We start from the raw sequence: 12,731 nt of genomic DNA, 5'->3' as shown, positions 1-12,731 counted from the left end.
TTATAGCGTCAAAAAGAGTTTCACTGAAGATTAGTCACCTGCTTCAGGTCAAACAGCTCTTCTAATAACAACTCCCCTGAATTTTAAATTACAACCAGTGTTTTAAAATCTTATTCAGCGTTCACAGCTTCTGTGGAGCATGGGACTTCTATTTACATAGACCACCCAATGAGTGGAGCCCCTAGTTGTGTGGTGTGGGCAGTTCTGAGTCCTGGCACACTGATGGGAAAAGTTTGCATGTGGGTTGCACTGCAGGCATAAATAAGACGTGTGATAAGCTTTGTGCAGTTCTTAGTGGGCTAGCCAGACTCATGAAAGCATATTCAAAATAAAGTGAATGAGATGATACAGAAATGACCTTGAATCTGATATCATTTTCAGTACCAAAAAAAGAAAAAAGGAAAAAAAGCAAACTTTAGTACTGTGCCTATTGTTAGGGACGAATTGCTTGTGACAAACTTCAGGATTGCAGGTAACAAGCAACACTTGAACTGAGAAGCACTGATGCACCCCACACTGCCTCAAGTCTGTCCATATCTCCTTACTCTAGAGATGTGAGCTTACCCTAGAGGTGAGCTGGTTGATGTAAAAGTCACTTGTGGGAGAGCAGGGGAAGAATGAGTCCATTCAGAACCGATGCTAGATTAATTTGCTTAGACTGCCATAACAAAAGACCACAGGCTAGGTGGCTTCAACAGAAATTTATTTTCTCACAATTTTGGAGGTTAGAATTCCAAGATCAAGGTGTCAGCAGGGTTGGTTTCTTCGGAAGCCTTTCCCCTTAGTTTGTAGATGGGCTCTCTCCTTGGTTTATGGATTGGTTTCTTCGGAGGCCTCTTCTCCTCTTCACTCTTCCCTCTGTGTCTGTAGCCTAATCTCTTCTTATAAGGACGCCAGTCATATTAGATTAGGGCCCACTCTACTGACTTCATTTTCCCTTAATTACCTCTGTAAAGACTATTTCTAAACATAGCCACATTCAAAGGTACTAGGGGTTAGGACTTCAACAAATGAATTTTGAGGAGGACATAATTCAGCCCATAACAGATGCTTATATTAACCTTTTTCAGAGGATTTATGAATTGTTAGCATGCTTTTTGATGGTGGATAGCAAGGTACTCACATCACCAGGTCTTAGAGATGTTTTTAAGTCCAGGTTTCCTCTACCACCTTTTTTACTGAAATAAATAAAATGCATAAAATCTTATTGGGATCACACAAACGAATACAATGTTTTGCCTTAAGGATCATGAAGTTAAAACTCTATCGAAAGCTAGTGGGAAGCAACTGCATAGCACAGGGAGATCAGCTCGGTGCTCTGTGACCACCTAGAGGGGTGGGATAGGGAGAGTGGGAGGGAGATGCAAGAGGGAGGGGATATGGTGATATATGTATATGTATAACTGATTCACTTTGTTATAAAGCAGAAACTAACACACCATTGTAAAGCAATTATACTCCAATAAAGATGTTAAAAAAACCCCACAAAACTATCGAAGACAAGCAAGAAAGGAAGTAAAGTAAAATAAAACAGGTGGAGATTCTAGACAGCTGGTGAGCACATTCCTCAGGCTCAAAGGTACTCAGTGTGAGCCCAGTCATTTCAGATCTTCTGAGTCTTTGAGAGGTTGGAAAACTGCATTTTTATATAAAGTTCCCCAATTTTTAAATGCTGGCAATGTATTCCTTTTTCAAAAAAGAGAACATTGTATGAGTCAAACAAAACATGTCTGCTTACTGGATTTAACCCATTGCATTGGGTTAGGCTGGTTTGGCTCTAATGGCCTATACTAGATCAGAGTTTTTGACCCCAGCTCTACATGAACCCTAGGGATATTTTTGAACCATTACTATGTAGTATTTAATTAAAACATTTCCTCATTGGACAAAACAGTCCATGCTTTAAAAGGGAGGAGATATGGGGATATATGCATATGTATAGCTGATTCACCTTGTTATAAAGCAGAAACTAACACACCATTGTAAAGCAATTATATTCCAATAAAGATGTTAAAAAAAAAAAAATTCAAGGACCAAATTTAAAAAAAAAAGAGTCCATGCTTTAAATCTAGCAATAATCAATTTGGCCAGAACTGACGTATAGGACCCATCCCACATTTCTCTAATTATGACTTTTGCAAGCACTTATGGAGAGTTTTTACTATTTAATCTAAAATCTTAGAATACTTGGTTTAAAAATTTAAAACTTATACAAATAGCCTTGTTAGGACTATTGTGTAGTTACAGAATCATTTTATTAAATTCAATAAATTATTTCTTTCTGAAATTCCGTGTATATTAGGCTGACTATTCATTGTGTAATATTTATATGCAGAACATGAAAATAGTAATGACTTACTAGGAGTTTTCTGGGGGCCAGACACTGTTCTAAGTACTTTAAAAGAATTAATCCATTTAATCCTCTCAACAACCCTGTAGAGGTGAGATCCATTATGACTGCCACTTAACTGATGGATAACTGAGGGAAGCCCTTGCCCAAGGTCACAGAAAGAGTTTCTTAATCATGTAACCCTGCACTTAACTACTACTCTAGGGTATGTGACCCGAGTTGTTTTGTTTTGTTTTCGGGGTGGGGGGGGCATTTGGGAGTCTTTAACTTCTCTCCTCAGAATACCCTATTCGTCCTATCATACCTAAATTTCAATCTTCCCCACCCCTCCCCCCAAAAGATCTCATTAAATGTCTCAAACTGGGCAGAAATTTCATTTTAAGAAGTATGCCTAATAGGTACAACGTGAGCTTCTTAAACCATAGTGTTTGTGGATAGAATCCCATAGGATGAACATAAAAATTAAAATTTAAAAATTGTGTTTTCATGTTCACCAACCTCTCACCGACAGTATTTACTTCAATTATGAATTTAGGCAAAAGACCACAACAGGCCTGGCCGTACCTGTGACTTTGTCACAATAGAAATTAGAGATAATTTAAAATCTCAATACATAAAACTGTTGTAGAATTTTCAAAATATTATTTACATTCATGGAAACTCCAAAATTACATTAATTATGGGTCTACCACTATATCATCTTATTTACTATGGAAGAAAGAAACACGTCTATTTCTGCATTACAAATTCGTTTTGTAGATGCAGAATTTTTATCATTGGACTTGAACATAACTGGTTTTCTTTATGATCCTATTTTGTTGCTGTTGTTTTTTGGCCTATGTTTTGTTTTATGCGTTAAAAAATTTTTTTCTGAGAAGGAATCAATAAGTTTTACTGCAATGCCAAAGGGACCAATCACGTGAAAGAGTAAGAAAGTTACATTTACTTCATCCATTTATTCATCTGTCTTTCCATCTATCCACCCATTGGTTCCATTGAATTAATTCGATTAAATATGACTGACTGCTCATCATGCGTTGGACTCAGTGATAGGTATTGCAGACTTAGAGTAATGTTCTTACATACCCACCACCAATCTTCATTTGATTTTGAAGTCTGGAAAATCTGCCGAAGGCTCCCAGAATGTACTGGAATCTTCACATTTGAAATACCTTTGTTTTTTGAAAGACATCCGATTTGCATCAGTCTCTTAGCTGAGGGAAACCCAAGGCCACCCCTCACTCTATTCTTCCTCTTCCCTTTCAATCTCTAATTTTTCTCTTATTTGCTGAAACCCACGCAGGCATGCTACTCACTAGAAATAAGAGGAACATTGATACATTTTAAAGACTGGTAATATAGTTTGTACGTCATGATATTAGTTCTACTGCTGCAGTGTCATCCTTTATTGCCAACATAGTTTTTCATGTTTGACTATAGATGAGGTAGCAGATATCAGTACCTGGATTCTGTTTGTCAGTGGCAACTGGAGAGTGTAACCTCGTTTCACCCCAATCCCTAGAATGAGAAAACAAACAATACGGTCCTGGATCAAAACAGTTAGGCAAGGGAACATCAGAAAGTTTTGTTAATTATAAATAGTCTTTCTAAAAGTAAGCACATGTGGTTTTCAGTTCCAGTCCTGACAGGGTACCTAGTATTGGGCCAACCCTCCAACTGAAAATTAAACCAGTGAAACAGCATATATGAAACAACTGTTAGAAGGCATTGGCAAGTAGTGAATGCAGGCAGGACTTGAGGAGCAATGATTCTTGAGCGAAGGGCTAGGAATGGGGTAGAGGTCAGCTGGGGAATAAAGATGAGTTTTATTTGGGGATTGCCAAAGTGTCTGGGATTTGAAGGACAAAGCCCCAGAGGGGAAGAAGCTTAAGAGAAAGAGTCCAAAAGATCTGTATACAATTTCCTCTTAAATTTTAGGCTGAATTCTAAGCAGGGCATGTGCAGGATGAGACTTCAAGAAACCAACAGAAAACAGCATCTGGGAGGGGAAGGAGCTGAGCAAAGATTTAATAAACAGGACACAAAACGCTAATCATAAAGGCAAAAAATTGATAAATTAATTGCATTGAAAGTAAGGACTTAAGTTCTGATTTACAGTTTATGAAGCTATTTTCCTTTTAGAAGCTTTATTGCTTTACCTCTCCCATTTGAATTTATGATTATGTTTTTGTTTGGTTCTATGGCTCTAACAATGATTCTGTAGCGGAAACAGAACCATACAATGTGGTATTTGTAAATGGGGTGCCTTTACCCGCTGCTAACGCTCAGGGGTTTTGAGCAGATTCGGTTCAACTCCTCATATTTTAAATTTTGGGAACGGGGTTCCCCACCGCTATTCCAGTGGGTATCTATGGCCACATTGGGTGAGGGTGGAGGCCTGATCAAAGCAGAAAATGTCAAGCAAACGTGTCTTGTGACCCAGATAGCATCATGCCTTTTGGATAGTCAATGGTCAGCAGTTGGAGGCTGAAAGCTGACAATGTGAGGTCCTTAACAGATACTGAAGGGAAGACAAGTAGTAGTAAAATACATCCCAACTGAATTGATTCTTAACAAAGAAGATGTTAATGCTGAAAGTAATAACTCATGAAAATTAAGTGATGATGTAATAATAAAGGGATGTTGACTCTGATAGTAATGGCCAGTAGATGGCTATTTCTGTTTTCCATAAGGAAAAAACTATTGTATTGCTAACATAAAACTGCCTCAGTGGTTAAGTGTTTCTTTAATTGTCAGAATAAAATTCCAGACTACTTAAACCTTAATGCTGGTTTTTCAGAAGTATTTCTCTTTATTACTCTACAGGTGACTTCACTTTCCCTAGGATGAAAATAGCAACACCAATGCTTTTTTTCTTTAAATTCTTGAATCATAAATGTAACTAAGCCTTCAAGTCTAGCTATGACATTGTTTTATTCATGTTATGAATTAAATTTTATTTTGTATTTGTTGGTTAATCGAATAACATCTGCTACTTATATTCAGAGTATGTCTTTTCAAATAATGACATCACATTTCCAGTCAATTTTAAATAAGTCCAACTGATTTGAAACAATCAAAAAATGTAGACCAAAAAACTATTGTCATCAAGTGAGATTTTAGACAGTATAAGGTAGAATTTATGTCTCAAAAATTCCAAAGGTATTTGAAACTCCATTAACTTGGTATATGGCTACAGATTATAATTGTCTGGGAAATGTTGATGTATCATTTATTTCACAACTTTACATTGACGAGCTATTCATTTATGGCTTTTCTCTTGCATTTTGTATCACAAGTAAATCATCACTAAGTCAATCATAAATGCCATCTACATATTTGTCAGAATTTAAGGTCATCATCTTTAGTTTCCTTATCAATTCTTCAAATGTTACATTTCCCTTTGAACTGAATAACACATAGCCCACAGTGAAAAGAAAATCTCAGCTCTGATTTTATAGCTAGTTCTACACTCCTCATCAGAGGAGAAAAGGGTCTGATCTCACAACCTATTTATATAGATTTTAAACTTTCTAAGAAAAATAAAGTTCTCTATAATTAATGCCTAGTGGTATAAACATCCCTGCTTTAGTGGTTGCCTGGTAACTACATACTGCAGGCTTGTGGGGTTGCTAAAGAGGCTGAATAAACGGAAATACTTAGAGTATTTCCAATTCAGGTGGATGAGGGGCAGCAGCGGCCTAGATTTCTTTGTTAAAATTGTTTTTCCGTAATGGTTTTGCACTAAAACATCCTTCTGCAGTAAAACTTACTCTTGTAAATGACTTCTGCAGATAAGAGTCCAATCAGCAAGTAATGGTTTAAGATTTTAAAAACATTAAATAGAACTGAACCAACACTGCTTCATTGTCCTGTATTAGCCCTAGTTTCTGTTCTTTGAGTGACCAAACTGGGGAATAATGTTCTTACTGAACCTTTAACTCTTCAAAAATATTTTATATTTGGACATTCCTTTAGCATTGAATGACCAAATGCAATTACCAGCTAGAGGTGGTGGTAAAAGGGGCTGGGAGTGATTATAGTAATATATTTATGTTTAGCTTTGGCTTGCTTCTACCTGGCAGATTTAATTTTCTAATTATGTTTTGCTTTCGTTTAGGTAAAATTAGCTTGCATTCCCTTGGCACACACCAACTGCAGTTGGTCCAGGAGGCCTTCCAAAACCATAGGCTGTTGACAAGAGTGGCTAACTAGATTAGGATTAAATTTACTGAGTGAAATCCACAAAGAGCCTAAGCACATGCAGATAATGACAAGTTGACTAAGAGGGAATGTAGTTAGGTCATATAAAAACTCATTTCTGGCAATGTCTTGGTTTCAAAAACATGTGATAGATACAGGGCACTCAAAGCTCATCTGTGCTCTTTTGTTAGAGTTCCTTATGTCAAGATTTGGGGCTTCCCAGGTTGGACACTGCGGTGTAGACAGGGATAAGCATGGTCTGGAATATTTAAATTGTATAACTATAGCCTTGTGGATAGAGTCAGAAATGATTTGCTACTCAGTAATTTTGTCATTTGGCAATACTTAGGCATGATAACATATGGTTTGCTCTTTGGAGTTAACATAAATGTTGTCATTGACTGAAATAAAGAATTCTCTTATTCTACCAGGGAAACTGTTTTAGGATATGTGTAAGTTCCTTCATCTTTTCACATGGAAGGAAGCATCCCATTGCATCATTGTGTATAACTCTTTGGGTTTTTGGTTTAGCGGGTTGGAGGATGTGGCTAGTGAGGTCGAGGCCATGGTTTAATCAGAAAACCACTTGGCTCCCCAAGCTAAGTCTGCATTTCTAGCTGCAGAAACCCATTTCATTGGTCTTAAAAGAGAATCTCGAAGAGTGTGCTATGGCTCAGCACAAATACCTCTATTCCAGGATTTAGAAAATAATGAAACCAATAGTTTTCTCTGTTTGTAAAATATTCAGTATCTCTCCTTCCATTTTTTTTTTTTTGGCCACACCGTGCAGCATGTGGGATCTTAGTTCCCCGACCAGGGATCGAACCCATTCCCCCTACAGTGGAAGCGCTGAGTCTTAACCACTGGATCACCAGGGAAAGCCGTCTCTCCTTCCATTTAAATGATGAAAGAAATTTACTGATTAACAATCATGATTCATTTTGTTATATATATTAGTTTCTTTTCTTCCTGTGTATACTTCCATCTCTCTTCTTTTCCCCACCTTCCAGAAATTTTCACTCTAACCCTGGGATGTCTTTTTTTTTTTTTTTTTTTTTTAGCTGTTTATGAAGCTTCAAAAGATTTAATTTCTAGAGCCATCAGTCACTACCCTTTCAGATCTATTTTGCTTTGATGCTAATAGAACCTGTCTTTGTGCAAAGGAAGTCTTTCAGAAAGAGTTAATTTGCAATCTCAACAGAGGCTAATTCTCAGGAGAGTAAAAAAAAAACCAAAAAACCCAGCAAGTGTCCTCCAGGTGGAGAAGCAGCCTGGGCCAGGCAGCTGGTGAGGGAGTTAACTCCTCGTGTTCTACTTCTGTGCAGTAGGGTGGGATATTCCTTCAGCCCTCAGCAGTGGGCAGTGGCAGCTTTAAGGTAGAGACAAAATGCTGTTTGTTTTCCTTCCCAGGTCCTAGATTTTGGCAGTTAGAAAATGTGCTGTACTGTTTTTTCTTCCTTTTTTTTTTTTAACCTGTTTATTTTTCATTAAAAAAAAAAAAAAAGGTGAGAGGGAAGAAACCACTCAGGGATTGATTCCTTTGTGATGTGATTCTGCTTTAATTTTATTTAGACTAATAGAAGCTATTTCTTCCCAATGGCCATTTTTTAAAATTGAGCTGCATGTATAAATTGAATGGGATTTGCTTCCCAGAAATACTGTCATGTCATATTCCCAGTTCTTAACTCCCAAGTGAAGTTTATTCTTTTATTCTTTTTTATTTCTCCCCCCCTAGAAGTGGGCTGGTTAATTTCTTGGGTAGTAATGCAACATCAGTATCAAGTATCAGTATCAAGAAAATGTATTACCTTGTGATGTGAAAATGCATTTTGAAAAGAACAAGGAATGCTTTAGGTTTCAACTTAAAATTTTTACTATCAGTTCAGCACCTAAGTTTTACTCTCAAATGCTTTTCTTTCATCTTATAAGGAATCTAGTTAGTCTAATATTGAGCAATTTCAGAGAGAATATTTGATAAAAGAAAGTGGTACAATGAACAGGGATGGAAAACATAGGGCTAAGAGAGGGAGTAGCTATCAGAGTGAAGTCAAAGAAAAATAAATGAGCACCTCTGGTTATACGATACCCTGGAGGTGATTTCTAAACCTTTGACCCTTAACCCCCGGGTTCCAGGTGAAACTTCTTTCTTGATGTAGACCTTTTCTGGAAGGGAACTTTTTACAATGTATTGATCCCCCTCCCCCCCTTCAGGGCCTTTGCAGAAAAGATTTTTCTCTGCCCCGTTTTGTGTCATATTTAGATCCAATTTGGAAAGTGAAGCAATTAAAGTGCCGAGACCTTTCATTAGGAGTCTGCCATTTTAAAGAATGAACTCTGATCTGTAACCCTCAGACTAAACATTCATCTTCCAGAAATTCAAGTCCAGGATTTGGTTATGGTTTGCTTTTACTTCTTTGAGACACAGCTTGAATGCCTCCATTTGATTTTGTGCTTTCAACACATTTTTGGGATCTGGTGATTTGGGAAGGCATGTACCATACGGTCTTGATAAGGTGATAGATTTTCACATCCTAGGAATTGGCAGGAAAGGGTAGGAACTGAATCCGATGTGGGAAGGGAAAATTAAGAGCTTGAGCCTAACTCACTCATCTCATGAAATACCTTCTGAGACCTATAATTCCCATAAAATCAATTTTTAGGCAAGTTTTTGTTTTCTTTTTGTTTTTTGGTGTGTGTGTCCCCACCACATGGGAGTAATTCTTTAAAATTCTCTTAAAAGTAGAGAGCTTTCTTTTACAAGCGATGACACTTAACACTTCTCGGTTAGCCCTTCAGAAAATCACTCAGCTTTGCGGTAAAGAACAAAAAAGTGCCTTGCTTCACCTTTCTTGAAAAGAGATTGTATAGAAAGGTAGGGCTGAGGGGCCGGGTGTAACGTAATAAAGGGTAGCAGCACGCATTTTGATCTGAAAGTTGATGGTTTTGGGAGAAGGAGAATCAAACAAAGGCAGGCATATACACCAAATGGGTAAAAACGCCCTGGCGGCAGTGTTGGATGTAAAAAAAAAATGTTTTTGTTTTTTTTTTTTTAAAAAGCAAAGGGTGCCTTCTGTGTTTTCTAGAGGTGGGCTAGAGAGGGGGCTGAAGTGAAGGACTTTCCTGGCTCTAACAGAGAATTCGGATTCGGGAGGCCGGACATTTAATCGGTCCGTCGTTGCACCGCCGGCCCGGTGGGGCCGTGTCAGGCGAATCAGCTCTTAGGCGCCTTCTTTCCTTCGCCTCGCCCTGGAGCGTTGATTCTCGCCTCTGCGCTCCGGGCCTTAACCCGGCCTGGGCACGTGCCCAGTTCTCTCACCTCAAGGAGCCGGCTGATGGCTGGCAGCCCGGGGCGGGGACCAGGCGGCGGCTGGCGGCGCACCGGCGCGCAGCGGGTTAAGGCGGCGGGGGTGGCGGCGAGGGGGCGGAGGGAGCGCGGCGGCGGCGGCGGCGGCGGCCCGGCTGCGAGCGGCCGCGTCCCCGGACCGCCGCGGGTTAAGCGCCGCCCGCCGCCGGGAGGGCTGAACCCGGAGTTACCGCTCCGAGCTCGCATTCGGATCCGCTAGAGCAGGAAGATGGCGACGGACGGCGCGAGCTGCGAGCCCGACTTCTCCCGCGCCGCAGAGGAGGCGGCGAGGGCCCCGGCGGAGGCGGCGGTAACCGAGGTCCCAGGGTGGGCGCGGGGTTCCGGGGTGGGAGCCCCCGGGGCGCTCTGCCAGCCCGGGCTCTTCCGGGTGCCCTCTCCTCGGGGTGCCCCCTCCTCGGGGTGCCTCATCCCCCGAGGCCGGGACGAGGCGGCCGCCTGGGTTGGGGATCCCGCCTGTCCTTTCCGAGCCTCGCGGGAAGCAGCCCCGGTCCGCCCGGTTCTCGGGGCTCCCCGCGTGTGGCCTCTGCACCCACTCCCTCCGCTTCGGTCGGGTTTGGCCAGGGGTGAGGGCTGGGGTGTGTTTCCTGCCGAACTGGACCCCCCCCATTGTTCGCCTCTCGCTGCGCGCGTGGCTGTGGGTGCGTGTCTCGGGGGTGCCTGGCACCTCTCAGCGGACCCAGAGAGCAGCGAGGGGGAGGCGGGTTGGCGCCGAGCAGGTGTGGGGATGCCCATTGTGTGTGTGAGTGTATTCATTCGTGTGCCCGAGACCCCTTGGGAGAGGCCCCATGCCCAACTGTAGGCGCTGCTGCTGCTGAGCGCCGGCGCTTTGGGTCCCAGCTGCCTGCTACCCCATCTCTTGGTGATGGGGATTGGGGTTGGGGCGGGGGAGGTGTCCTCGTTCTTCCCGAGACGATGCCCGTGCGAGGTGGAGGTTCAACACCTGGTATCAACACAGTGTGTTTCTTCCCTGGGGTCTAGAAGCCAAATGAGCCTCCATCCATCGCTGGTCCCTACTTTCACCCCCAGAATCTCCCCGTGCACACAGGCTCAACGGTTGGTTTCCAGCCCGTACTTTAGGGGAAGGCTGGTCCCACATTTCCTGCGTGGAAATGTTTTTGGGGTTTGGGAAGCAGCTTGGCAGGAGCTGCAAGAATCTGCAAAGAAAGGCAGCTCTGGGAGCGCCTCCCACCCTTGGCGCGATTCTGCTGCTCCCCCAGGAGATTCCGGGTAGGATGGAGTGAGCCGAGCGTGGACGCCCCTCCGTTTTTCCCACTCATGACCTGACCGGCGTCGGTGAAGGAGCAGCTGAGGGCAGGGCCAGGTGTGAATAGCCAGGGCTGCTTGAACTTCCTCCCCTTCCGTTTGGAGGTAGGGCTTTCTGGAGAGGTAGAGGAGAGATGTGGAGGAAAGCTACTTGGGCATGAGAGGAGCTGAGCCTGGGAAGGAAAGAGAGAAACAGGGAGAGAAGGAAACACGGAGGCGGAGGGCTGCTGATTTCCACTTGTGAAACTGACAAGTTTTGATTTGAAACTTTTAGGAAAATAGATTTTTCATTCTTTACGTAGAAAATGTGATCTTAAGATTTCGTATGAAACCTGTCTACTTGTGATGCAGGAAATCAGTTCACCTATGTGAAGTAAAATAAAGAAGCTAGCTATTAAGACAACAAACCTCTCCGAGAAGTTGAAGTGATTGGGTACCTTCATCCCCAAGAGATGGTAAGGGGAGGGGAGTGAGAGAAAAAAGAAAGAGGGATGTGTTTCTTGTTTCCCAGGAAGGTTGAATTTGTTTGCTTAATTGACTTAAAATGGGTTTTTCTATTACCCTCAGTATTTTAATCACCTGACAGTTAAACCAAACAAAAACAGCTGAGTTATGCTCTGTAGCTGACCTATAGTTTTATTTGGTTAGATTATAAACAGAGCCTTAGACACTAGGCAGATTTTTGTGTTAACAAGTTCAGTGTTCCCTTTCTGCTGTTTAAAATTTGCAGGAGCCTGATTTTTAACTGCTTATAGGTAGAAGTTTGATCATTTCACCCTGGTTGATTTGAATAGCCATGAAAAAACTGTGAAAGTGAAACCCCTTTTCTATTTCCATAAAATCCAATAGGGTCCTGAGGAGATGCAATAAGAATTCTTAATCTAGTATTTAAAAAATGTTTGGTACTTTAGTGAAATTTTAATGATGGCTTCTTATGCAGTAAACTGGACATTTAACTTTTCACTTAATAAAGTACAGTCCGCCTATGTCAGCCACTTGACCTATAGACTGATTTTTTAATGAAAGAAAAGCTAGGTTGAAGAATATTTGTCATTATAACTGCCTCTTATCTAATGATTAAAATTTAAAGGCATGTTGACGCATTTTGAGTTTATGGCAGCTGAGGACTTAATTTTTTAGTGGATAATTCTTTTTTGAATTTTAGAAATCTATTTCATTTCAAGTTGGTTTACTTATTATGCATTTTATATGTGTATTTGGTAGTAATGAGTCAATGGTGACCCAAAGCAGTAGACTATTTTTGAAAGTGAATATTTTCACTAAGTTTTGACTATTTAGATTGTTGCTTAGAGACAAGTTTAATTTATAGTTTTCAGCTTAATATGATTTTCAGTGTAGTGTTTTAAATTTAGTTTGTGGTCCTTGTTCTTAGCTGCTTAAATCCTGAAAGCATCCCAAGTATAAGGCTAAGGTAACAGCTACATTATTCAGTAGGGTCATATTAATAGTCTTTGCTGTGAACCATGCTGGAGACCTGGGTTATTTTCAGCACCTTAGCCAAATGTGATGACTCTTAGACTATATTGCTAT

At 41.1% G+C, this 12,731-nt stretch overlaps 1 protein-coding gene and 1 long non-coding RNA gene across 7 annotated transcripts in view; one reads left to right on the top strand and one right to left on the bottom strand.

Moving 5' to 3' along the window:
* Positions 1-371: 371 nt before the first annotated feature.
* LOC309632509 lies at positions 372-10,103 on the bottom strand. 4 transcript variants are annotated; one of them, XR_014246937.1, is made up of 3 exons: positions 9,870-10,103; positions 3,813-3,868; positions 372-3,522 (listed from the first exon to the last, which is right to left on the bottom strand). It is a non-coding gene; the product is annotated as an uncharacterized lncRNA (long non-coding RNA). The 4 variants fall into 4 exon arrangements; XR_014246938.1 differs by having other exon boundaries at positions 372-1,178; XR_014246936.1 differs by having other exon boundaries at positions 372-3,868.
* The window catches only part of CTTNBP2 (cortactin binding protein 2), a 156,459-nt gene continuing 153,719 nt past the window's right edge, over positions 9,992-12,731 (top strand). For 2 of the 3 annotated variants that reach the window (XM_082399966.1, XM_082399964.1), the window contains exon 1: positions 9,992-10,206. In XM_082399966.1, coding sequence (XP_082256092.1) covers positions 10,126-10,206 — 81 coding nt within the window. In that variant the 5' untranslated portion in view covers positions 9,992-10,125. Of the gene's footprint in view, positions 10,207-10,871; positions 11,636-12,731 lie in introns of those variants that run through there. The other variant, XM_082399965.1, reaches the window with a different exon arrangement.

Source organism: Balaenoptera borealis, assembly GCF_965194805.1.
Source record: "Balaenoptera borealis genome assembly, chromosome: 7".
NCBI classification, from domain to species: domain Eukaryota; kingdom Metazoa; phylum Chordata; class Mammalia; order Artiodactyla; family Balaenopteridae; genus Balaenoptera; species Balaenoptera borealis.
The sequence above is the reverse complement of the archived record's forward strand: the minus strand, read 5'-3'. Positions and strand labels throughout refer to the sequence as shown.